This window comes from Sceloporus occidentalis, unplaced genomic scaffold (genome assembly GCF_023333645.1).
Source record: "Sceloporus occidentalis isolate IW3139 unplaced genomic scaffold, rSceOcc1.0.p SCAF_4, whole genome shotgun sequence".
NCBI classification, from domain to species: Eukaryota; Metazoa; Chordata; class Lepidosauria; order Squamata; family Phrynosomatidae; genus Sceloporus; species Sceloporus occidentalis.
The window spans coordinates 197,862,736-197,887,523 of NW_028316984.1; the positions used below are offsets into that span (position 1 = coordinate 197,862,736).

Consider the following 24,788-nt stretch of genomic DNA (forward strand, 5'->3'; position numbering starts at 1 on the left):
CATCAACAGGAGTACTGTGTCCAGATCAAGGAAAATATTTGAACCAGTCTATTTGACAGAACCTCAGCTGAAATCCTGTGTCAAGTACTGGGCACCAGTATCAATAAAGATATTGGCAAGCTAGAACATATCCAGAGAAGGGCAACCAAGATTATCCTAGGTCTGGAAACCAAGCCTTATGAAGGACAGCTTTGGGAACTGAATATGTTTTGCTTGAAGAAGAAAAAACTAGAGGAAAGAACAAGGGAATTAGCAATTCTGAAATTGATCCTAACCAACAGCAAGGAGTTCGTAGTCACTGGAATCAATATAGTAGATATTTTAAGGAGTAGTGACCGTGTAATGCTAGAATTTACTATTGTATGACAGGGCAAAGAAGAATCTAGTCAGACATTAGATTTCAGAAAAGCTGATTGAAAAATGGGAAACATCTTTTTTTAAAAAAAAGCCAATGTGACTAGACAGCAAACTCAAGGAGTGAGTGAAAAGAAAAAGAAAAACGTAATAGGGAGGTCATGGGCCTGAATTTGCAGGACCTGAGCAGAACAGTGGAAGAAGGGGGATCTTGGAGATGTCTCATCCACAGGGATCGACTCAAGAGCAGCTAACAACAAATAAAGAATGGAAGAAAGAATGAATCATCAAGGAAGTGTCAAGATGTGTTGCCCAGGCTTACAGGAACAGTATTTAAAAAAGCTAAAACATGAGCTGAGAGTGGCTATGTAAGCAAGGGGTAATAAAAAGAGAGGTTTCAGATACATTCAAAGCTAAAGAATGACCAAGGAACTAGAAAGGCTTCTGCTTAGTAAGGATTGTAAAATGTGAACAGATCACAACAGCAAGGCAGACATGGAGATCTTTAAACATAGGTTGGATGGCTATCTTTCAGCAGTGCTTTAGTTTTGTTTTTCTGTCTGACAGGAGGTTGGATTAGATGGCCATTGTGATCTCTTCCAATTCTTAATATTCCATGATTCTCTTGCTAGAATAGTTGTGGTGGTTGCTTGGTGGGTTTTTCCCCCTGCCTCTTCTCTCCCATAGAAAAGTCTCACCAGTGTTTTGAAAGCTGAGCTTCTGTATGACAACGTTCGATCAGAACTCTTTATCAAAAAACTCATCAAAAAGGGTGATCCTCTCTGTTTTTGTCCTCACTAAGGCAGGTCTCCGGCAAGGGTACTTCCAGTTGTCAGAGTCACTGCTTGAAGCATCTGAAGAAGAGTTTCTCCTTGCCTGCTGTTTCAATAGCCATGCTTCCACTTTGCCCCTCTGACTGAGGTGAGCATCAGATGGTCCAGGCTCTTTAAAAAGTTCTCCATCCCACCGATCACCTAAGAACAGAAGCAAAAGTAAATTTTTGTTGTTGTATACCCAGTCACCAGGAGAGCACAGTCATGCTGTGATGAAATTGCACTACATCAGCTCCTTTGGATTTCTCTAGCTTTGCCCAATTTCACAAGAGTCAAGGACTGGAATTCTGATGCAAAAGGATCTTACAGCACCTTTGAGACTAACTGAAAGAGAGAAGTTGGCAGCATGAGCTTTTGTGGACTTGAGCTTGCATCTGAGAAAGTAGGCTCAAGTCTACAAAAACTCATGCCACCAACTTTTCTCTTTCATTTAGGCTCAGAGGTGCTGCAAGATCCCTTTCCATATTGATTTTCCAGCATAACACATCTATGTTCTTGGAATTAGGAGCCCTGGTGCTGCAGTGGTTAAATGCAGCCACAAAGTTGTGAGATCGATTCCAGGGTTCCAAGGTTGACTCAGCCTTCCATCCTTTTGTAGGTTGGTAAAATGAGTCCCAGCTTGTTGGGGGCAGTTGGATTACAGATTCTAAACTGCTTTGAGTGTGCTGAGTTCACTAATAAAGTATAGAAATGTAAATGCTAAAATACTATTCTACACTATATCAGCACCTGCACTTTTTCCAGGGTTATGCAGCGGTGACGAAGGGAGGTAGACAAAATCAGCCAGTACAAAAAAGACTACTTCTTCAGCACCTTATTTTCTTCACAGCCACTGTGCTGCTGTGGGATTTTTCCTAGTGCCTCTAGCACCTGTGTTGGATCAAGTACACCAGTGTGGAGCACCAAAAGGATCCCAGCTAGAGAACTGACAAAATAATGTAAAGGCACTTAATCTCTAAACTGAGGTTATTGTATGTTGCACATCTCATGAGATAGCACTGATCACTGGAAAAGATGGTAGTGCTTGATAAAGAGAAAGGCAGTAGGAAAAGAAGACAAGTACAGATGCTGCTACACTACAGAATTACTGTATATAGTCATGTATAAGTCTAGAAATTTTAGTCGACTGAGGTTTTTGGGGTCAATTTTTTGACTAAAATTGGTGGTCAAAACGAAGTGCCCAGCCATGTGATTGAGGATGGGCACCTCATTCTGACCTCAGAGTGGAGCAACCCAAGGCAGCAGTGACAGCACTGGGTGGCGCAGCGAGACACGCATGCAAACACCCTCCTGGCATTGCAACACTTTGCAATAAGGGAGGGTCATGACAGCTCTGGAGCCAGGAAATACAGACAAGACCTTTGTTATTCTCCAGGAGCAAATGGGAAGTCATTCCACTCTTCAGATGGGTGGCCTGGTTAATATATTGCCGCCAAAGAATCCTGTGGCATCTTAACTACTAACATTTTCATCAGTCTTCATGCTGCCCAAAGCTTTTTGTTGCCATTTCTTTGCAATCTGTTGAATTTAGCAAAAGGAGATAGGATCTGAGGGTGTAGGCATGTAAAAACAATCAGCTTTTACATGGTGAAGAGAAGTCTTCGTCACACACACTCTCTCACATATGTTAGGACCAGGCTTAGCAACTGTCAAAGGTGAGGGGGCCACATAGCCCCTCAGAAATCCTCAGAAGGCCATCACCCTTGCAAAAAAAGGGGTTTTAAAAAAATATTCCAAATGCCTCCTCCCTCATCAACCTTAGTAGAGGACATTTTCATAAATGTTTTTTGCCATTTTAGGCAAAAGAAGTGCTGAACTGGATGACTTCCAGGTTTTACAACAGGAAATAACCTGAAAATCTTGAAGAGTAAACTGCTTTCTTAACTCCTGGGGCTCTAATAGCAGTGTAAGCCATGAAAGGTAGCATAACCCAGGGAAAAGAATGAATGGAATGGAATGAATTCCTTGGTGTTGCTTACCTTGGTTTCTTCTAAAGGTTTTCTGAAGGTCCTGGGCAAGCAGATCTTCATCCTCAGAGCTGTTATTTCCCTGCATGTGCCCCAAAGCTCTTCTCATATCAAGATCCCTTGTTTGAAGCTTACGAAGTCTTGCCTCTTCACGCAGGCGTCTCCTCAGTTCTTCCTGGATTTATAAAGAACTCATCATGGGATGTAGCTAAGATTCAGACCTAAAACTGTGTGTACGGTTATCTCCACTTCCCAGGGGAACATGGGATCAGTAGTAAAACTGGCATAAAATCCAATTTCCATTACATATGCTGCTGATGAAGCGGCTTATTCATAAATAAATAAATATCCACCCATAATACAACTTGATATGCTTGAGGGGGGCCCTGGGACTCTGTTATTTTTTCCTCAAAAATATAGATCGAATTGCCTGTTCTAACTAAATATAGATGCATAGGGCTAGGTCCTACTGTTAATCCTAAATAGCGTAGACTTATTGAATCAAGGGGATTTACATATGTGTTGACTCACTATTCAGCAACTGATCCAATGAGTTTGCCCTAGTTGGGAACACCAACAGGATTTGGGCTGCATTGTTTAAATTACAGTTTAACAGATTGAAAATTATACGTTGAATCAATTTAAAAGCATTTAATGAGTTTCAACCTAATTTAAGTGATTAATCAACACTGCAGATCTATCAGTAATGGCAGTGAATATATTGATAATGTTATCAACTCTAACCATATGTCTGAACCCTGTAGTTGTCTTCCTCTCCAATACTGACATTACCTCATAGAATCATAGAATCGTAGAGTTGGAAGAGACTACAAGGGCCATCTAAATCTAGTCCAACCCCATTCTGCCATGCAGGAACCCCCAATCAAAGCATCCCCGACAGATGGCCATCCAGCCTCTGCTTAAAGACCTCCAAGGAAGGAGACTCCACTACACTACAAGGGAGTATGTTCTACTGTCAAACAGCCCTTACTGTCAGGAAGTTCTTCCTAATGTTGAGGTGGAATCTCTTTTCCTTCAGCTTGCATCCATTGTTCCGGGTCCTGTTCTCTGGAGCAGCAGAAAATAAGCTTGCTCCCTCCTCAATATGACATCCTTTCAAATATTTAAACAGGGCTATCATATCACCCCTTAATCTTCTCTTCTCCAGGCTAAACATCCCCAGCTCCCTAAGTCGTTCCTCATAGGGCAAGGTTTCCAGAACTTTCACCATTTTAGTCGCCCTCCTCTAGACACATTCCAGTTTCTCAATGTCCTTTTTTAATTGTGGTGCCCAGAACTGGACACAGAATTCCAGATGGGGCCTGACCAAAGCAGAATATAGTGGCACTATTACTTCCCTTGATCTAAACACTATACTTTTATTGATGCAGCCTAAAATTGCATTGGCCTTTTTAGCTGTCGCATCGCACTATTCATTCATGTTCAGCTTGTGGTCTACTTGGACTCCTAGATCCCTTTCACATGTAGTTTCATTCAGCAATGTGTCTCCCATCCTATATCTGTGCATTTTATTTTTCCGCCCTAAGTGCAATACCTTACATTTCTCCTTGTTGAATTTCATTTTGTTAGCTGTGGCCCAGCTTTCTAGTCTATTCAGGTCACTTTGAATCTTGATCCTGTCCTCTGGGGTATTAGCTATTCCCCCTAATTTGGTGTCATCTGCAAATTTGATAAGTATGCTCCCAATTCTGTCATCCAGGTCATTGATAAAGATGTTGAACAGCACTGGGCCAGGACAGAACCCTGTGGGACCCCACTGGTCACTTCTCTCCAGGATGAAAAAGAGCCATTGTTGAGCACCCTTTGGCTTCGGCCGGTCAACCAATTACAGATCCATGGAACAGTTGCCTTGTCTAGCTAGAATTTACAAGCTTGTTTGCAAGAATGTCGTGGGAAACCTTGTCAAAGGCCTTACTGATATCAAGATATACTATATCCACAGCATTCCCTTCATCTTCCAAGCTAATAATTTTATCAAAGAAAGAAATTAGATTTGTCTGGCATGACTTGTTTCTCTGAAACTTGTGTTGACTTTTTGTGATTATGGCATTGCCTTCTAGATGTTCACAGACTCTCTGTTTAATGATTTGCTCCAGAATCTTTCCTGGGATTGATGTCAGACTAACTGGAGGATAATTGTTGGGATCCCCTTTCTTCCCCTTTTTGAAGATGGGGACAACGTTTGCCCTCCTCCAGTCTGCTGGCACTTCTCCTGTTCTCCAGGAGTTCTTAAAGATTATTGCCAATGGCTCTGATATTACATTTGCCAGTTCTTTTAGTACCCTTGGATGTAGTTCATCTGGTCCTGGAGACTTAAATTCATTTAGATTAACAAGGTATTCCTCTACTATTTCTTTATTTATTCTGTGCTGAAATTCCCCTTTTCTGTCCTCTGCTCCATTATCCTCAGGTTGAGCACCTTTTTCCTTTTGTGAGAAGACTGAGGCAAAGAAGGTGTTGAGTAATTCTGCCTTTTCTCTGTCTTCTGTTAGCATTATGCCATCTTCTCCATGCAGTGGCCCTACCTCATTTTATACAATTGTACATTTCCTCTGTCTTAAGTCAAACAACATTATCCCTCTTTCAACAGCTCCATCATTACCTCTTTTCTGATTTCTAGCATCTTCATCTGGAGTAAATACTGCCGCCTTCCATTTGGATGTATGGCAGCTTGCCGTCCCCTCTCTAGTTCCTTCTAGGGTAGGTGAAGGGATAAAAGACATACCAATAGGTTAGAAAACAAGTTCACAGTCTCATTGCTATTTCATCCATCACTGTTATGATCAAGCCATAAAAGGGTATTTGTCATTGACACACAAGAACCATCTTTACTATCTAAAGAATGCAGTATGTTAGCTGTCAAAACTCAGATCTGCTCAGGAATGAATGCACTAGAGCAGCCAGGATGGCCCCATCTCTCCTTGTTCTCCTTTCAACAGCAGGTAAAAACATGCTTGTGCCATCAGGTTTTTTTCAAACTGATGAGGATTGGGCTGTTAATTGCTGTGTAATTCAGATTTTAAGATTTGTATGGAATTTTTAAAATATATATTTTTAAATTTTTAATCTAGACTTTAGTCTACTTCAGATGCTTATGGTGGAGTGGAAGACAGGTACAGACAGGAGTGCAGGAGTTTAACTGAAGAATAGTCATTTGGGGTTCCTTCTACAAAATGACAAGGATTGCCTTTTGAAATATATGCACTAAAAATATTTCAAACTGTGGATGCTTGAATCAGTGGATAAAAAAAATCTGTGGATACCAAGGGCTGATTGTATAAAGTTACAAAAAGGAAGTCTAAGTCATATTGGGCCAAGGTTAGAAGAAACATAAGCCTTAATGCCACTAGCTGAACATTCCTACTCATGATACAGACGATATTCTGAGTCTTTGGATGTTGATGGGAATCTAGGAGTCTGGATCTGTTTCTCCAGCCCGCAACCAAGCTTCCTTAGGGATGGTGAGGCATGTGGCACATGATTCTTTCATTGCCCAACACAGAGGGTCCAAATTAGGTAAAAGTTTATTTCTGATCAGAAATTGGCTCACCTGCCTTTTTTCACTGCTGGTGGGTATGTAAAAAGGCAAAGCAATATTGGAAAACAATTCATTCCCAGATTAAGAGAACACTAAATATGACTGGAGATGATATTAAAGATAGGACAGATCTCTAAATCTATCTATTAAACATGATAGAAGATGACAGTTTGGAGAGAAAACATGGAAAATTACTATTTCATATGATTGTAGCAGCAAGAATGTTATATGCTGCTAGGTAGGAAAGTAATGAAATGCCAAACATAGAAATTTGGTTTATGAAATTATACGAATATATGGAAATAGAGAAGATGATATGTATGATAAAGAAAAAAAATCACTAAAAGCATTTTAAAAAGATTGGGAACCATTGCTTATCTTTTTAAAAGAAAAAAAAGTGAATTTATGACTCTTGCTATAGAACAGATGAAACTGATTGAATAAATATGTGTAAATATAGCAGATTGAACATGTGCTAATAATTATGATTTATGTACTACTTATAATATTTGATAAATTAGGATAATTTAAGAAATTATGTAAAATGTACAAGAATATGGTGTCAATTAAATATGAATTTAGTGAGAGAACAATATAAATTAGATGCTTCATGATGGACTAGAAGAGGTAAGGAAGTCAATGTCATTCTGTTACTAATGTCGCAAATTACTGTTGAATGTTGTTTTTAATTGTTTTGAAATTAACAAAACTATTTTTTAAAAAGAAAGAAATCGGTTCACTTGGAGAGGTAAAGAGTGCGACAACCAGGTAGTTTCAGAGTCCAGCTTAAATACCTTCTTGCAAGTGATTTATCACATTAAAAACTGCCAAAAATGTAACCCTCTAGATCAGTGGTTCCCAAATTTTGATGTTTTGGACTTCAGCTCCCAGAATTCCTGACTATTGACCAAGTTGGCTGGGGCTTCTGGGAGTTGAAGTCCAAAACTCCTGGAGGACTAGAGTTTGGAAATCACTGCTCTAGATCAAAGGACATCCTATTAGTTCAAAGCATACCCTTTTATCCTTGCCATATATTAACCTTCCTGGATTGTCCCAGGAATTGGCTTTCTTTGTTCTGACTTTGTCTATTGCAGGGGATGGCGAGTTTAATGGATGCAATGTCAAATTGCCAGGAACCTCAGAATTGCCTGCAATCCGAGATCAACCATTCAGATAATAAAGGAAATTGTTTGTTTCTCATCAGAGGTTTCTTTTCTCATCTCTGTCTTAGTACACATGGCCTGGAGGCAGGGAAGGAGAATCAAAGCTTTGCAGAATTCAAAAGACTATTTAGCTCTATGTGACTCTCTTATCTTCAAGGGTAATGGCAACAGGTTGAAGCTAGGAAATGTATTTATTTTTATTTCTATCACACGGGCAGCAGCAACCCTGACCACCGATCCCAAAGCCTCTCCAGTCTCAGGTCTCTCTTGCACATCATGGTACTTTGATAGCCGTTCATCTTGAAAGCATCTCAAAACGTCCACACTATTCCCCAAGATGGTCATCCTCAGCTGCTGCCACACTGCAGAAATACAGCAGTTTGATGCCACTTTAACTGCCCTGGTTCAATGCTGTGGAATTCTGGCGTCTGTAGTTTTGTGAGATATTTAGCCTTAGCTTCTTCCCCCACCAAACTACAAATCCCATAGCATTGAGGTTAAAGTGGTGTCATATTCTTTTATTTCTGCAATGTGGCGGCAGACCTCATTGGGCAACTGTCTCTCATGATCTCTGTTGCTGATCCATGATGCTGACTGATTTCCAAAACACACTGCAGAAATAATCCAGTTAAAGCGGTCTTATTGGGGACTTATCTCCCCAATAAATGTATCCTAAAACCATCACATCATTAGCCCTTTGTTTGCCCCCAGTTTGAGAGAAAGGTAGGATATACATCTAATATAAATAAATAAATAGGCTGACCATATCTACCATTTTTAATGGGACAGTACCATTTTTTTTCATATTTCCAAACCGTCCTGTCGTTTTAATACAAATGTCAATTTTGTCCCATTTTCAAGAAAATGCCCTGTTATGTTACAAAAATGGTTTGAAAATCCCTGTGGTTGTCAAAAACAAACAAAACCCAAAACCAAAATTATGTCATGCAGTGTAGACGTTTTATGATAAGGTGTTGAAACACCAAAATTTGATGTATAGGATTACTTCATTGGAGAAATATTCAAGGTATGAATGCGATGAAATACAACCCCCCTCTACATCTACCTAAATTTTTGTATGATTTCTGTCACTGAAAAATAATTGTTAGCTCGATATGCTATGTAATAAAACTTTTATTATCGTCCTACTTTTTCATGAACACGGAATATGACATAACCCCATCCCATTTTTGCCATCCCGATGTCCTGTTTTTGTCTCAAGGAAATATGATCAGCCTATAAATAAATACCTGTAGACAAGATTATACCCTTCAGCTGTTTGCCTATATAACGGGACAGCTTCATGGTGGGGAGCAAGAAGAGGGCATAGAGGTACCAACAAGAGGACTAGAGCTAGACACTCCTCGGTGCCCTCTCCTCTCCACCAAGGAGACAAGAGCTATGGTGGGAGGGTACAACTGTACCTGAAAAATGGAGGGTAGAATGTAAGAGAATCATAGAATCATCGACTCATAGAGTTGGAAGAGACCTCCAAGGGCCATCCAGTCCAACCTCCTGCCATGCAGGAACACAGAACCAAAGCACCCCGACAGACGCCCATCCAGCCTTTGTTTAAAGACCTCCAAAGAAGGAGACTCTCCTTAACATGACACCCCTTCAAATATTTAAACAGGGCTATCATATCACTTCTTAACCATCTCTTCTCCAAGCTACAAATACCCAGTTCCATAACTCGCTCTTCATAAGACTTTGTGATTCCCAGACCCTCCACCATTTTGGTCTCTCTCCTCTGGACACGCCCCATCTTCGCAATATCCTTTTTGAATTGTGGTACCCAGAACTGGACAGAATATTCCAGGTGAGGCCAGAACAAAGCCGAACAGAGTGGTACTATTACTTCCCTTGATCAAGAATACATACCTTTTTCCACCTTCACTGAGTTTTACAGTCCCGTGTCCTGCTCCACAATATCTTAATTATTAAAGCTGTAGAAACCCTGTCCCATATCCATCCTGACAATTCCTATCCCTCATGTCTGATCCTAAGATGGCCCTGTATTTATCCCAGCCTTATCCCTCCCTCTCCTGTTATCTCTGAACCACTTACCTTTGCTTTGCATGTTGCTGACCCACTTTGCAGGCTTGAGTATTTGTCAGGAGGAACGTCTTTTGCCAGAATGAAAGGCTCCAGCTTCTGAAAAAGTCAAGAAGAGTCATATTGAAGAACATCTCTTTGGATTTCCCATGGAGATGAGTCAAGACATTTTGCTGCCTGAGGCAGAGCTCAACGTGCTGCTCCCCATGATTCCAGCATCCTGTACATACCATGAGTTGCCAGGGTAATACAGAGATGCTGCCTCAGAGTGATCAATCTTTTATGAGTTTTTGCCAAAATCTCACTCAATATTTTGGTGAAATCTTGGAAGAAGTTGCAACATTTGCAGCGGTGTGGAAAATCTGGCCTCCAGATGGTGCTAGACTACAACCTCCAGCATTCTCCACTATTAGCTATGGTGAATAGGGCTGTTGGGAGTTGCAGTCTATCATCAGAGTCCTAGTGGAGCCTTTCCACTTTGTAAGTGGACTTAGGTCTGCAAGAAATTGAATTGCACAATATTATTAACATCCGTATCCAGTACACGGCTTCTGGTACATAGCAGAACCAGCAAAGTAGTGTTACCCAGGGTCTAGCCATCCACCCCTTCTCTGTGCCAAAATCAAATTGGTATCAGAAATGATATGTAAGCGCAAGGGTGTCCTAGTGCAGGAAATTGCCTTGCTGTACAAGGAAATCCAGTAGGCTCAACATGGGGAAGCTCAAGAGCATCTAGACAGGATAGATCAATAAAGATCAGAATTTGCACAATCCCGGCACTGATAGGCGTGATGGTGAGCGATAGACCTGGTGTTTACAAATGAACAGAAATTCAAGTGCACTCCCCTCCAGGAGTGATACACCTTTGTCCCAGGACATCTGCACTGATAGTCCATTCATTCTAAACTTTCCTGCTCACTCTTCCCTCCTGGTAAGCCTTTCACATCCCAAAACCTGTCCTGTGATATGTTTTGCCTTATAAATATGCCTGCCCAGGTACCCTCAATTTGGTCTTGTTTGAGGTTAAACAAACACTCTGTCCATATCTCACCTGACACCTCAGGATAATCTGGCCATGCAAAAATGATTGTAAGGCAGCTGCGGAGCCATTTTCCATCTTACAGTTTCCCCCATTGGAGCTACACATCTGGAATCAGTACTGTATCACCCTTTGCAAAGCCCTTTATGTTGCTATCTCCTACCACCTTTTAATATTGTTAATTCTTGAATGTTTTTGTGTGTGCTTTTGCGTGAATGGTGAGCCCCTGTTGTCTATAAATAAAACTACATTTGGACCCTGCATTTTGGAGTTCTGTTTCTCAGAACTGTTACACACAGGTTTGATCTCCACTTTAGTTGCATGAGCCCTCTCAGCTGCTTTCATTTGAGCTAATATAATTCTCCTATTGAATATTAAGTGTGGGTGCCCTCTTGGGACCCTTGCACAACATATCACAACATAACACAACATTGCACAACATTGTCCAATTGGTGTGCAATGCACATTGCTGCACAAGGCACATCACAAACAGCATTGGTGCACATTGTGCACCAATGCACATCATGCACCAATGCATATTACATATTGATTGCACATCAGATGCTCTTGCTAGTGTCCTATTATTCAGCTTCACAATTCAGTAAAGGTTTTCTTGGTGCCTCTGCTACATAGCTAGATATATGTAAAGTTAAATAACATAACAGTTCATATAGGATTCTGGTGTACATATGTCCATATATTAGCATTTTAAAACAATGGGTACTGTGCTAAATATGATCACTAGGTGGCAGCAAGTAACACTACAAAGTTAAGTGTTCTTCAAACAATGCTCACAATAATTTTCTTCTTCTTTTTTTAACCCTCTAGGTACTGATTTCAGCTTCTTTCAGGCATAAATCTCTTTATTGCTGCTGGCATTCATTATTTCTGACGCCTTTGCCTTTCCTCCCATAAGATCAAGTAAACATACATGGTTGTCCTCCTTCCCATTTTCAGCTACACAACAGCCCTGTGAGGTAGATGAGAATCATAGAAAAAGTGGCTGGCTCAAAGAAACTCAAAGTGTGTTTCATGGCTCAGAGAAGATTTGATCTTCCAAGGATCTGTTGAACTCTCTGACCACTACACCAAGCAAGCTGCACCTAAAAATGAACTTGTGACTGAGATAAACAGGTGTTTAGAAACCTGTGTTTCATGCAGGTCTCCCTATGAGGGATACAAGATGGGATGATACTCTTTGAAGACAAATCTAGCATTGTGATTATGTAGGGTGCAAAGTGGTCCATAGAAAAGCTCATGGAATGAGAAATGATCTTTCAGGCTCATGTACTATCTGCCTTTTGGCCATGGCAGGAATTAGGTGAACTTACTCTCGCAAGGTAAGGATGGAGATAAGATTTATGATTATTTATTCCCAAATTGAAAAACCGGCTTCTCAATACTGAGGAAAGCTGGTGGGGAAGAAAAACCAACAAGAATTTTACAGTTTGTTCCTGGTATTTGATATCCCAAAGTGTCATGGAAAAATTATTCTGCAGAGCAAAACACACGGATTTTATGTTTGTGTGCTGAATCCTGCTTTCTGTTCAGAAAACAAAAAATTTGCACAGAAAACAGGGATTGGCAAAATAAAACAAAACCCACTCAAACCACATTTACCTCTTTTGCTAAAAAAAACAAACCCATCCTCCAGGGGTAGCCGTGTTGGCCATATAGAAAATCCCATAACATCCAAACAATGATATTTGTATTGCACCAACCAAAATGCACAATGTACATGTTGCAAGCTTTCGAAGCTCCACTGGCTTCTTCATCAGGCAAGGAGTTAAAAACCATACAGGAGGGGGGAAAACCTGAAGATATTAGGCATAAGACTGCATTTTGCTGTCTTTGTTCTCAGATGGTATGGAAGGATAACGTCTGCTGTTCCTCTTCAAGAGATCTGCCTGCAAACATGGCTGCTTGTCTTTGCTGCAAATAAGGAGATAGATGGATCCTTCTCAGCTCTTTTTCACAGGAGCAGCATCAGACAAGACTTGACCCCAGAGCTTTGGTTTCTCAAAGGAGAAAATGACAGCAAATGTGTTAGGCAACGGGCTGCTTGGAGACACAATACAAATGCTGAAAGGGGTTTTTCCCCTTTCTTTTCAGCACAATGGACAATTGGAAGGAATAATTTGAATGTAGAGTCAGTCAAGGGTTTGTTGCAAAGTAAGCATTTGTCTTGCTCAGAGTTCTATAAATATGTTGCAAGCCAACAAAGTATTTTAATGAAAAGTTCATCAGAAAAATACAGCTGAGCATGTGATAAAATACAGCACATGTTCTGTAGCTGGAAATAAATCATATGGAATGAATTTATATTTATATAATTTTTTAGCTTTCATTTTGTAATGCCCTATTTTTTTCTTGATAATCCTACATTTTGCAGTGCCTTGTCCTACTTTGCGGTTAGGACATCAAAAGGTCTGTCGTTCCCACTATGAAAGCAGATCTTTTCATTATCCCCTTGTAATCACTTCTTTTTTGACATGGTTGCCGTTTCTACTAGTTTGCACTGCTTCAAAATGCATGTCAATTATCTGTGCATCATCAGTGATGTAAGCAGCAACCCAGGCAGCCTAGCTTGGAATATATATATATATATATATATATATATATATAATTGATAGAAGATTTGATTCATTGCTTTTGCAACTACTTGCCTCACTGACTGCAAGTAGTTGCAAAATCAATCAATCAAATCTTCTATCAATTTGATTTTTTAAAAAAAAAAAAATCATGCGCCCATAGGTCACACCAGAAGCACAAAGGCAGCGCTGAGAGGTGCGGGGATGGTGGATCTACCAAAAACTGAGGGGGGATGATAAACATTAGTCCCTCCCCTCCAGAATGCTGAGATTCAGATCTGTCATTCCCACTTGTTGAACACTCTTTGAAATTTATCCTTTTCAAAAGAACTGCTAGGAAACTACAATCTAGAAAAAAACAGGTTTTTTTGCATTTGCCTCACTTTATCATAACAGAAATTGATCAAAGTAGGGTCTAAACCGGTTTCAAGTGGGAATGACAGTCATATAACCTGATCAGTGATTCGCCTTAAATCATAGTGGGAACAGGCTGGATCCAATCAAGAGGGGATCTTCCTGTAGTATATATAGAATGTGGAAGTGGGGTTAGAAGCTTTGCTAGCAGTGTAACATCTTGGGCTATGCCAAAGGTGTAGCTGCAAGGGAGCAAAATGATGGCACTGCCCCACAAATTAATTTTTCCTTCTCTCCCAAACTTTCTAGCATTGCAGAGAGTGAAAGCCATCCGCACCTGAAACTCTAATATTTGCTGTGTTTGCATTCCCTAGCGAACATTGGCTGCCTAAATTGTATTTCTAAATGCTGACATTTAAAATTACTGCAATGCTTAAAAAAAACTTGGCTGCTAAATCGAAATTTCATTGGGAGGAGCAGAATTCTTACTTGGCGGGCTATGCCTTCTTTCTCCTATCACTCCTGCTATAACACAGGGTTATGGGGTTATGCAGCTCTTTGGCTGGATGTCTTCTGGTCTAATTCATGATAGATAGACCTCAAGTCCTATTGTGAGGCACTCATTTGGGGGCCCTTTCACATTATGCAATTATAGCACTATGATTCCACTGTAACAGCCATGGTTCCATCCTATGCAACTGAGGGGTTATAGCCAGAAAGCTATAGTTCCTCCCTATACTGCAAATCCCTGAATTACAAACTGTATGGCAAAACTAAGGCAAACCTATCACAGGGATTTCTTGGCAAGTTTCTTGAGGGGGGTTGCCATTGCCATCCTCTGAAGCTGAGAGAGTGTGACTTGCCCATGGTCACACAGTGGGCTTACATGTCCAAGCCAGGATATGAACCCTGGTCTCCAGAGCTCAAACCGCTACACCATGCTGAGACAAACAACTCAACACCTATGCAGCAAGCACTCATTTGACACATTTCATTTGACTTTGCAAACCCCTACCTTCCAACGTTTCTCAGATAAAAACTGGAAGACATCTGGGCAAGCAATGGCAAACATTATTAATGAGGCAGCTAGGAGAGGCCGCAGGAGGAGGCTTTTGGCTGAACTGATAGGGAAGTCCAAGCTTCTTCCCCCTCCTTTCTTCTCCCTTCTGCTGAATTAGGAGTTTATCACACAGCCATTATTGCCCAATCTGGGCACAGGACAGGATTGGGACTGAACAAAAACACAGACTTTGTTGCAGGGCTACCACAAGCCATCCCCCAGCTGCACTTAGCCGGCAGATTTGTGGGACAGAAAGCTTCATGGAGCCCTGTGACAAAGTCCACATTTTTGTGTGTGATAACACCTGTTTCCCCCCATTCAGTCCCAATCCCATCCCATGCCTGGGCAAAAATGGCTGTGTGATGAACTCCTTAGTTGAGTGCAAACTCCTTTTGGACTTGGAACTCAGTTTGCAGCAACTGAAGCAAGCTGAGGACAATGGGGGAAAGAAGGAGGAAGAGCAAAGAATGGGACACTGTAATAGCAGCTGAAAAGTGGGAAGACAGAGGATTAATCAGGACTGTCCCTGCCAAATCAGGACAAACTGGAGGGTATGAAACCCTCTGTGTTAGTCTCTCTGCATGAAGCTAAACTGGGACCTGTTGAAGGAAGGTTAATTTTACAAAGAAAGGCCTGCCTCCCAGGCTGTCACGCTAACCAGCCTGCCAGCAAGAGAATACCCATAGGAAGTCCGCCTTCAGGTATGGTTGTTCCTGAACACATAAATACAGACATCACTACTAACTCATTAATTATGTTGTCATTTGTAACTGTAGGAATTTTCCCTGGGATTCTGAGTTGAAGATCTTACAAGGAGCATTTCTCAAGGTGCATTTTCAATCTTCCCGATGCCGAGATTTTCAAAAGCCCACAGAAGAACTAGGCCAAGCAAATGGCATCAACAAGCCCAGCTATGAAAGCATCTGGCAGAATCTCACATGAAAGCGGACACGCACCACACTATCTCAAAGAAAAGGCAGGGAGCCTGGGGTGGGATGGGGGGTGAGGGAGACAACTCTTCAAAGGGATCTTGTCAAGTCAGAAAAACGGCAACATAGATCCCTCCAGGGAACAGATTCCCACCAGGCTCCATATTGGTTGATGATCTGCCTTGCAGGGACAGAATGTTGCAGAAATGCCTGCCTGTGAACGTCAGTCCCAGCAGATTGATGGTGGTTTAAGGAACAGATAGCACTGCTGTTGGGGTGGGGGAGTTAACTGTCAAGGAAGCCTCACTTTGGTTTCAGTGATGCAGCCGCAACAACATCATCAAGTTGGCTGAAGTCTGAATATTACAAATAGGGCTGTAGAGTGGACAACGACTGAGAGGGGATGCTGAAAGCAGGAGGACAACTTGGCCAGGACAATTTGGCATAAATAGCCTGGAGAAGTGAAGATTAAAAGGTGACATGATTTGTTGTTGTTGTTGCTGCTGCTGCTGTTGTTGTTAACCATCTTCAAGTCGATCTCAACTCATGGTGACCCTGTGGATGAGACATCTCCAAGCTCCCTTATCCTCCACTGCTCTGCTTGGGTCCTGTAAATTCATGCCTGTGAGCTCCTTAAAAGAGTCTATCCATCTAGTATGTGGTCTTCCTCTCTTTCTACATGCCTCCACCTTTCCTAGCATGATTGTCTTTTCTAATGAATCATTCCTTCTCATGACATGACCAAAGTACAACAACCTCATCTTTATCAACTTGGCTTCCAGGGAAATTTCAGGCTTGATCTTTTCTAGCACCCATTTGTTTGTCTTTTTGGCTGTCCCTGGTATCCTCAGCACACTTCTCCAGCAACACATCTCAAATGAATTGATTGTCCTCCTATCTGCCTTCCTCACTGTCCAGCTCTCACAACCATGCATGGCAATAGGGAAAACAATGGCTTGTACGATTCTAACTTTCATACTCAGTTGTATGTCTTGACATTTTTGGATTTTGTCCAGTTTTTCATAGCTGCCCTCCCCATTCCTAGTCTTCTGATTTCTTAACTGCAGTCCCCATTCTGATCAATGTTTGACCCAAGGTATAGGAACTCTTTTACTATTCCAGTTTCATCATTGTCTAGGTTAAAACTGCGTAGATCCTCTGTGGTCACTATTTTTGTTTTCTTTATGTTGAGCAGTAAGCCCACCTTTGCACTTTCTTCTTTGAGCTTTCTTAGTAGTTGTTTCTGCTAGTAGTATGGTGACATAATAGTCATTTTTAAATATTTGAAGGGATGTCATATTGAGGATGGAGCAAGCTTATTTTCTGCTTCTCCAAAGACTAGAACATGGAGCAATGGATTCAAGATATAGAAAAAGAGATTCCACCTAAACATCAGGAAGAACTTCCTAATGGTAAGAGCTGTTCAGCAGTGGAAGATGCTGCATTGGAGTGTGGTAGAGTATCCTTCTTTAGAAGTTTTTAAATAGAGGCTGAATGGGCATCTGTTGGGGATGCTTTGTATTTTAAATGTATTTTTACTGTTGTAACCCACCTGGATTTCTTGTGATTGGGCAGGCTAAAAATAAATAATTTATTAGTAACATTAGTACATAAAATATTATTAAGGATTCTGTATGGGAGCTCGGGGCAGGGGGTGACGCTATGAGTTACCGCACTGGGTGATGCCAACCCTAGTGCCACTTTTCTAAACCAGCCTCTTAGTTACTGATTGAACATCACAGGCTTTCACTGTTAAGGCAGAATCCTTAGTAATGGCTGCTAAGAAGATTCCTTACCTGAAGCCTTCGAGGGGGGTGTTGTTTGATGATGCTTGCTTCTCGTCCCTCCGTCGAAAGGTCACATGCAGCTGTCTGGGGCACTTGAAGGGGAGGAAGGGTACATCTTTTTAAAAGGAGTTGTATGGACATGCACATGCGCAACTGTTTCAGCCAGCTGTCATGAAATAGGGTGGAGCAACCCTTACTGTCCCTTTTGACTGATCAAAAGGAATTCATATATTTTTGTACAGTTTTTAAAATGATATTGCATAATTTTATATTGGAGAGCCCATGTGGTTAGTGGTTTGAGTATTGAAGTCATGTAAGAAATGAGATTTTAAGGAGATAATGTGTTCCATTCCATTCCATTGTTGTTGTGTGCCTTCAAGTCGTTTCTGACTTATGGCCACCCTGAGGCAAGCCGATCATTGGATTTTCTAGGCATGTTTCATCCAAAGTGACCAGATGTCCTAACTGCAAAGGAGGGCAAGGCATTGCAAATTGTAGGCCCTTCAATAAAAATGTTGGGCATGACCAAATAAAAGCTAAAAACACCAATATGAATGTAAATTTATGCTTCTTTGTCATGCTCAAAATGGAGAACATTTGGGACAGAAGACTGAGATGTAGAGCATGTCCTGGAGAAGGAGGATGTCTAGTCACCCTGATTTCATCAGACTGAGGTTACAATTGCCATCCATTGTCCATACCATTAATTCATATTTTCTCCCACAATGGTTTTCCTTGGAGAGTGTTCAATAATAATCACCGTTATTCTACATCGGCTGCAGAGTTACATCTGTGTAACTAAAGAACATCTGTGTAACTAAATGGTATCCTGCTTCTATAACTGCAATACTGAATGACTGGCCACTGGCCATAGATTACTGTAAAAACTTGTGGAAAAAGATCAGGAAGCAAGAATAATTAAATTAAAACAGATCCAAAACAATAGAATTCATGAATTTGTGATTAATGACTAGGGAGGCAATGGTGGAATCAAACTAATTTAATCAGAAGTGGATGATAATAAATGAACTAATGTCTTATAAAAATCAGATAAACAAGGGGAAGTACTAATGGAGCTATAAGATAGATAAAAATGACAAATAGTCATTGCAATGAGCTTATAATAACTGGAGTGTGAAGAAGCAAAGTTTTGTATTTTTTATGTTGTGTGTTTTTTAATGTTTATAAAAATTTTAAAAATACTGAATGCAAAGGGATCTTGTAGCAAGTCTATGAAAGCTCAGGGTGCCAGCTTCTTACTTGCAAGTAGGCTGCATCCGCACTTCAGAAACAATCCACACCACTTTAACTGCCATGGCCCCATCCTATGGAATCCTGGGAATTGTAGTTCATTGTGGAACCAGAGCTACCTGACAGAGAAGGCGACAAACTACAACTCCCAGAATTTCATAGCATTGAGCCACGGTAGTTAAAGTGGTGTCAAGCTGGATTATTTGTGCATTGCGGCTGCAGCCACATTCTCAAAGGAGCTACAAGATCCCTTTGCATAGTGATTTTCCAGACTTGGACAATATCTTTAAAATTCAAACTAAAGCCCAGAAGAGATACACTGCCACACTGACTAATTTAGCCACTAGTCACTACTAGATGCTTTTACAATTTAACTGCTTTGGTATAGTAATTAGCGTGAAAACGGCTATATAAAAATAGAAAAAAATGTGTGTGTGTTGTAGGAAGGAAATGTCATTTTCCAAATACCTGGCAGGATCCACTTTGTATCATCTTTGCCAAAACCAGGTGTTTATGTAAGCACTCCTGCTGTCATAAAATGCTCAAGATGTGTTGCCAAAATGCCCAGGCCTCATTTGTATTCCTTGCAGCATCTTCCTCGCCTCTCAAAGTGGAGGTAAATTTCCTTTCCTGCTCAGAAGACTGTAAATTACTGCAAGGTGATCCAGGGAGAGTCATCTCCTGACCCTCTAAGCTAAATTAGTTATTTTTAAAAAAATTGAAGGAAATCTTGTTTTCTATTAAATCCCTAGAAGCACAACCATCAAGTAAATGCTTGGGAATGTTAAGAAATCTGCTGGATCAGCCTAGTGCCTGATCCAAAAGTGTGCTGGATCAGTCCAGAGGTTGAGCCAGTCCTGTCTCTCTCAGCGGCTGACAATATGCCTCTGAGGAGATATGACAGCAGTAACCCCAAGGGTATAGCAATGAGCGACAAAATGAGGGCATTGCTGCCCCATAAGAATTCTGCTGTGCAAAATGAATTTTTCCTTCATGTGCCTTCAAGTCGCCTGTTGACTTATGGTGAGCCCATGAATTTTGTAGGGGTTTTTTAGGCATGGAATGCTCAGAGGTGGTTCTGACAGTTCCTTCCTCTGAAACAGAGCCTGCATCACTTGGTATTCATTGGCAGTCTTCCATCCAAGAACTAACCAGGGCTGACCCTGCTTTGCTTCCAAAATCAGACAGGATCTGATGGTGCCCTAGAGTATTGACACCCTCTTTTCTTCATTTATTAAAACATTTATTTATAGCAAAAGTGTCTGGGAAGAGAGGAGAGAAAATAGAATTGTACAAAGATATAGGTTAGGGTTGCCATAAGTGAGAAAAGACTGGAAGGCACACAACAACAACAACATCAAAATAACTATGAGGCAGGGAGAGAAATGAGGGCATTGTTGCTCCCAAATGAAACCCACAGAGTGAGACTGAAAATATTTCACACTTCTTCTTCTTGTTGTTGTTGTTGTTAATTGCCCTCTAGTCAGCCTCAATTCATGGTGACCCTGTGGATGAGACATCTCCAAGGCTCCCTGTCCTCCACTACTCTGCTCAAGTCCTCCAGACTCATGCCCATGAATGTGACAGTGATGGTCACTATCCCACCAATTCTTCACTGTGAGACTCGAACTCAGAATTCTCTCAAGTGTCTCCTGCACTATAGCTCTTTTTAGATGTCAGCCCTCTGGGTTTCAAATCTTCCCCCCAGCTTGGCACCAACTATTCTTTGATAGCCACACACCCACTATCTAATGTGTCCCAAGCCTAAAAGACTTTTCTCAATGTTGGTAGCATTTTTAATGTGTTTCTGAAATCACTTCAGACAGCTTCTTGTTGAAACAATGTAAGAAATTTATTTGTAAGTCAGGCTGAATGTAGTGTCTCTATTAGTGGATGGTGCCAAAATGGATACGCTGTATAAATACTTGATTAATTACACAGTTTAACAGTTTCTTTAGCTTGTCTTTGTAAATTGTTTCCCTATAACTTTATATATGTTTCCTTACAGACTAAGGGCCCAAACGGACAGGTCAAAATAAAGCTGCTTCGGGTCACTTTGGAGGTATGCTGTTTATACGACACATGTATCTTAAGAGGCCAGAAGTTGCGCCAAAGCTGCACTCCAGACCTTAGGACTTGGCTTTGGTGCAGCTTCTGGCCTCTTAGGACACATGCGTCATTTAAACAGCACACTTCCAAAGTGACTTAAGTTCTGATGGAATCTTTATTAAACTTTTGTATTTTATAACCCTTCTGGTTATCTGTGACTCCACTAGTCACCAAACACTATGTCTCCCGCAGGACACTACAACAATATAATTAAGGACACTCTTCGGCCCTTTCTTGGGTACCTAAAACCTTTTCTCACTGCCCTCACAGCAGCCTAACCTAGCCTCAACATCTCTTCACCCCTCAGGGCACACTAAAACATCAACCTCTTTCAAATCTGCTTCTCCCTCTTATATACTCACTCCTGGGAGCAGTTCCCATCTTTTCCTGGCTTCACTAGTACCAAGTTTCTCATCTGCCTGTTGTTTCCACAATGACCTCCCTAACTGAGTGCAGCCATCTCGTGTGCAGTCTTCCTCTCCTTCTTCGTCCCTCAACCTTCCCAAGCATTGCTTTACTAGTGAATCCTTCCTTCTTATGATGTGGTCAATGTACGACAGCCTCAATTTAGTCATATTGGCTTTTAAGGGTTTTTCCAGCTTGATCTGCTCAAGGATCCACTTGCTTTCTTTTTGACTGTTCACAGTATCCTCAGCATTCTTCTCTTCTGCTTTTCTGATGCACATTGGGTGCTTCTCTTGTGCTCCTTCACTACCTAGCCAGTGTTGGGATGTGCACTGGCGAGTGCTTCGATGTGCATAAGTGCACACTACACATCAGGCCATGGTGCATCGGTTAATCCACCAATCAGCAACAGACACTTGTATGTTATACAGTGTGCCCACATCATATGCTGGGGTGCTACACACAGCTTTCAAACAGGAAATGGTGTGTGTGCCTGTGGTGCATGCACTGCAGCACGTGCACAAGCCCAATTATTTTCAATGGGGTTCCAGCATACACGGAATTTGCCTTACCCGGGGGGGGGGGGGGGGGTCCGGAACAGATCAACTACTCAATTCAACTTTGTGGAGATGAATTTTTTTTTTTTTTTTTAAATGAAGATGTAGGTCAGTGAGCCAGCCTGGCATAGTGGTTCGAGTATAGGACTTGGACTCTGGAGATCAGGGTTCAATTCCTTGCTTGGTTGTGGAAACCTGTTGGGTGACTATGGGTGAGTCACACACTCTCAGCCCCAGAAAAACCTGTGATAGGGTTGTCTTAGAGTCACCATAAGACAGACACAACTTGAAAGCACACAACAACAACAAGGTCCCAGTCAGGATGCCAACCTGATTTTAAAACTATAGAAATAAAAATATCAGAAGTACAATAAAAAGATCAAAAAGCACATTAAACCATTTATTTATACCAAATGGATTGGGGGTGAGAAGACAGAATTGTATTGGAGGAGAGCCAGCATGGCGTAGTGGTTGACTATGACTTTGGAGACCAGGGCTTGAATCCCTGTTCAACCGTGGAAACCCACTGGGTGACCTTGAGCAAGTCACACATTCTCAGCCTCAGAAGGGGGGGCAGAGGCAAACCCCCTCTGAACAAATCTGGATCAGAAAACCCCATGACAGGTTCACCTAAGAGGCATCATAAGTCAGAAATTTTGAAGGTATCCAGAAACAAAAGCTATGGGGAGAATAAGGGTTTTGAGGAGAGGTGAGAAAGAAACACTTGTTGTTGTTGTTGTTGTTGTCCCCCATAAAAATTCACACACACCCCTGAAAATTTCCTCCACTCCTCAGCCTTATAGGATTGCAGAGAATGAGGCACTGAACTCTTCTATTTGCTATGTTTGCATTCCCTTGGTAACTTCTACCTCTTTTCTTTGGGTGCCTCAAGTGCAGTTCTAATGGCTCAACTTAACATCAGAATGTGAAGTCGAAGGCTTTCATGGCCGGCATCCATAGTTTTTTGTGGGTTTTTTCGGACTGTGTGGCCATGTTCTAGAAGATGGCCACATAGCCCAAAAAACCTACAAAAAATATTAACATTAGAAATTTGGGGACTGGAGGGGACTTTCATTTGGGGGTCAGAATTCTTATTTGGGGGGTCAAGGCCCTTATTCTCTTTTCAGCAATGATTCTGGAATTGTTGAATTGTAGAATGTAAATTCATAACTTGAGCCCCATCTTACAAGAAAGGAAAAAAAAATCAACTTTGACAATATCTATGAAGTTTTAAAAAAGAACAACTTTAAGAAAGTCATTTAAGAAAGAATGTGAAAGAAAAGCTTAGAAAATAATTCTGAGGCACCAAAAAGAAAAAGAAAAACCCTTGAAGTGCAACAAAACAACATTGCCACTGTAGAAACATCTTTGAAAGGTTTGTCAGCGTCTCAGATTCCAAATTCAGGACTCTGAAAAGTGTGACACACGTTGACAGCTGCACAACTATAACAACAGTGAACTAGGAAAGTAGCAATGGGGAGGATTCAGGAATTGCTCTTCAAAATAAGAAATCTATCCCCAAAATGAAATTTCCCTTCAGTTCCCAAGTTCTTATCATTGTAGAGAGTGAAAGTATAATGATAATCAAAAGTACCGAGAACATTGCTATTTGCACCGTTCATATTCCTTGGGGAAATCTGCCTGACTCTTTTCTTTGGGTGCTTACCACCATTTTATTATTATTATTACATCTAAATGCCCAGCCAAAGTTTTGAATAAAGCTAGAAATCTGAGGACTGAAAGAACATGGTGTGGGAGGGAACAGAATTCTTATTTGGAGGGAATGTGCCTTCATTTCCCCCTCTACTTGTAGCTGTACCCTTAGGGTACATCTGTTGTTGTGTGCCTTCAAGTCATTTCTGACTTACAGCAGCCGTAAGGTGAACCTGTCTTGGGGTTTTCTTGGCAAAGTATGTTCAGAGGATAGACAATTCCAGTGAAGAGCAATAAACACTGTGTGCATTTGTATGTGTGCAACAGAAGATTGAATTGTGCCTTAAAATCAATGTCTCTTCTATTTGGCTTGGTTAGATCCTAAACAGGCAAAGAAAGAGAAATTGTGCAGTTACCTGTGGGATATCTTCCATGCCGTGCTTCTCTTAGTGGTGGAAGCTGTCCTTCCATTACTGGGTTTCTCCCTGCTGGGGAAACAAATATGTTTGGGCTCGTCTGTCGCAGAGGACTTTGGAAATTGTACACAGCCATACTCCCCTGAGTTGTCAGCTTTCCCTCTTTGCATGCCACTGGGGTGACTTTGGTCACTTTTCGATGACCCTTCGAAGAACTCAGTCCCATCTTCCTGAGTTGCACTGAGTCACAAAGGAAAGGAACGTGAAATCCTCTACAGGTGAAAACAATATATTATTGAAATCCTCTGACTCAAAAAGGTGGGATATCTAGTTCACAGAATGGCGCTGCATTGCAAACACACAGTCCATCCGAGTAGCATCTGGGTGGCACCATCAGAAGGACGCAAGGCTACCTAGATGAGATCTAAAATGCAGAGTCCACACTCAAGATGTTCCTCAAGGAAAGCAGGACTTGAAAAGGTGACTGCTATCATTTTGCAGAGCCAGTTCTTCTTAATGAACTAGAGTCAACCTGAGAAGGTTCTCCAATAGTATTTTTCTCTCATGCACATTCCAAGAGTCAAATGGGCCTCTATTTCCATGGTAACTCCTCTGTTTCTTTCCTCTCTTCCACACTTGGTAAAACCAGTTAAACATTCACCTGGCCTGGCAAAACTCTCTCACATGAAAGAACTGGCATCTGGCT

General features: G+C 41.3%; 1 protein-coding gene across 2 annotated transcripts; it reads right to left on the reverse strand.

Moving 5' to 3' along the window:
• Window positions 1-1,092: 1,092 nt before the first annotated feature.
• CCDC198 (coiled-coil domain containing 198) lies at window positions 1,093-24,308 on the reverse strand. Of its 2 annotated transcripts, none has more exons than XM_089523629.1 (6): window positions 24,083-24,308; window positions 17,701-17,783; window positions 9,944-10,030; window positions 5,778-5,867; window positions 3,167-3,329; window positions 1,093-1,328 (listed from the first exon to the last, which is right to left on the reverse strand). In XM_089523629.1, exons 1-6 carry the CDS (start codon window positions 24,306-24,308, stop codon window positions 1,093-1,095), a joined length of 885 nt encoding a protein of 294 aa, XP_089379755.1. The 2 variants fall into 2 exon arrangements, with proteins under 2 accessions (XP_089379755.1, XP_089379754.1); XM_089523628.1 differs by having other exon boundaries at window positions 5,778-5,870.
• Window positions 24,309-24,788: the final 480 nt, after the last annotated feature.

Coding starts and splice junctions, on each gene's coding strand:
- CCDC198 (XM_089523628.1), bottom strand. CDS start 24,308: ATGGGACTGAGTTCTTCGAAGGGTCATCGAAAAGTGACCAAAGTCACC. Junction 17,784..24,082: donor GCATGGAAGATATCCCACAG/GTAACTGCACAA, acceptor CTCCCCTTCAAG/TGCCCCAGACAGCTGCATGT. Junction 10,031..17,700: donor ACCCCCCTCGAAGGCTTCAG/GTAAGGAATCTT, acceptor TGACTTTTTCAG/AAGCTGGAGCCTTTCATTCT.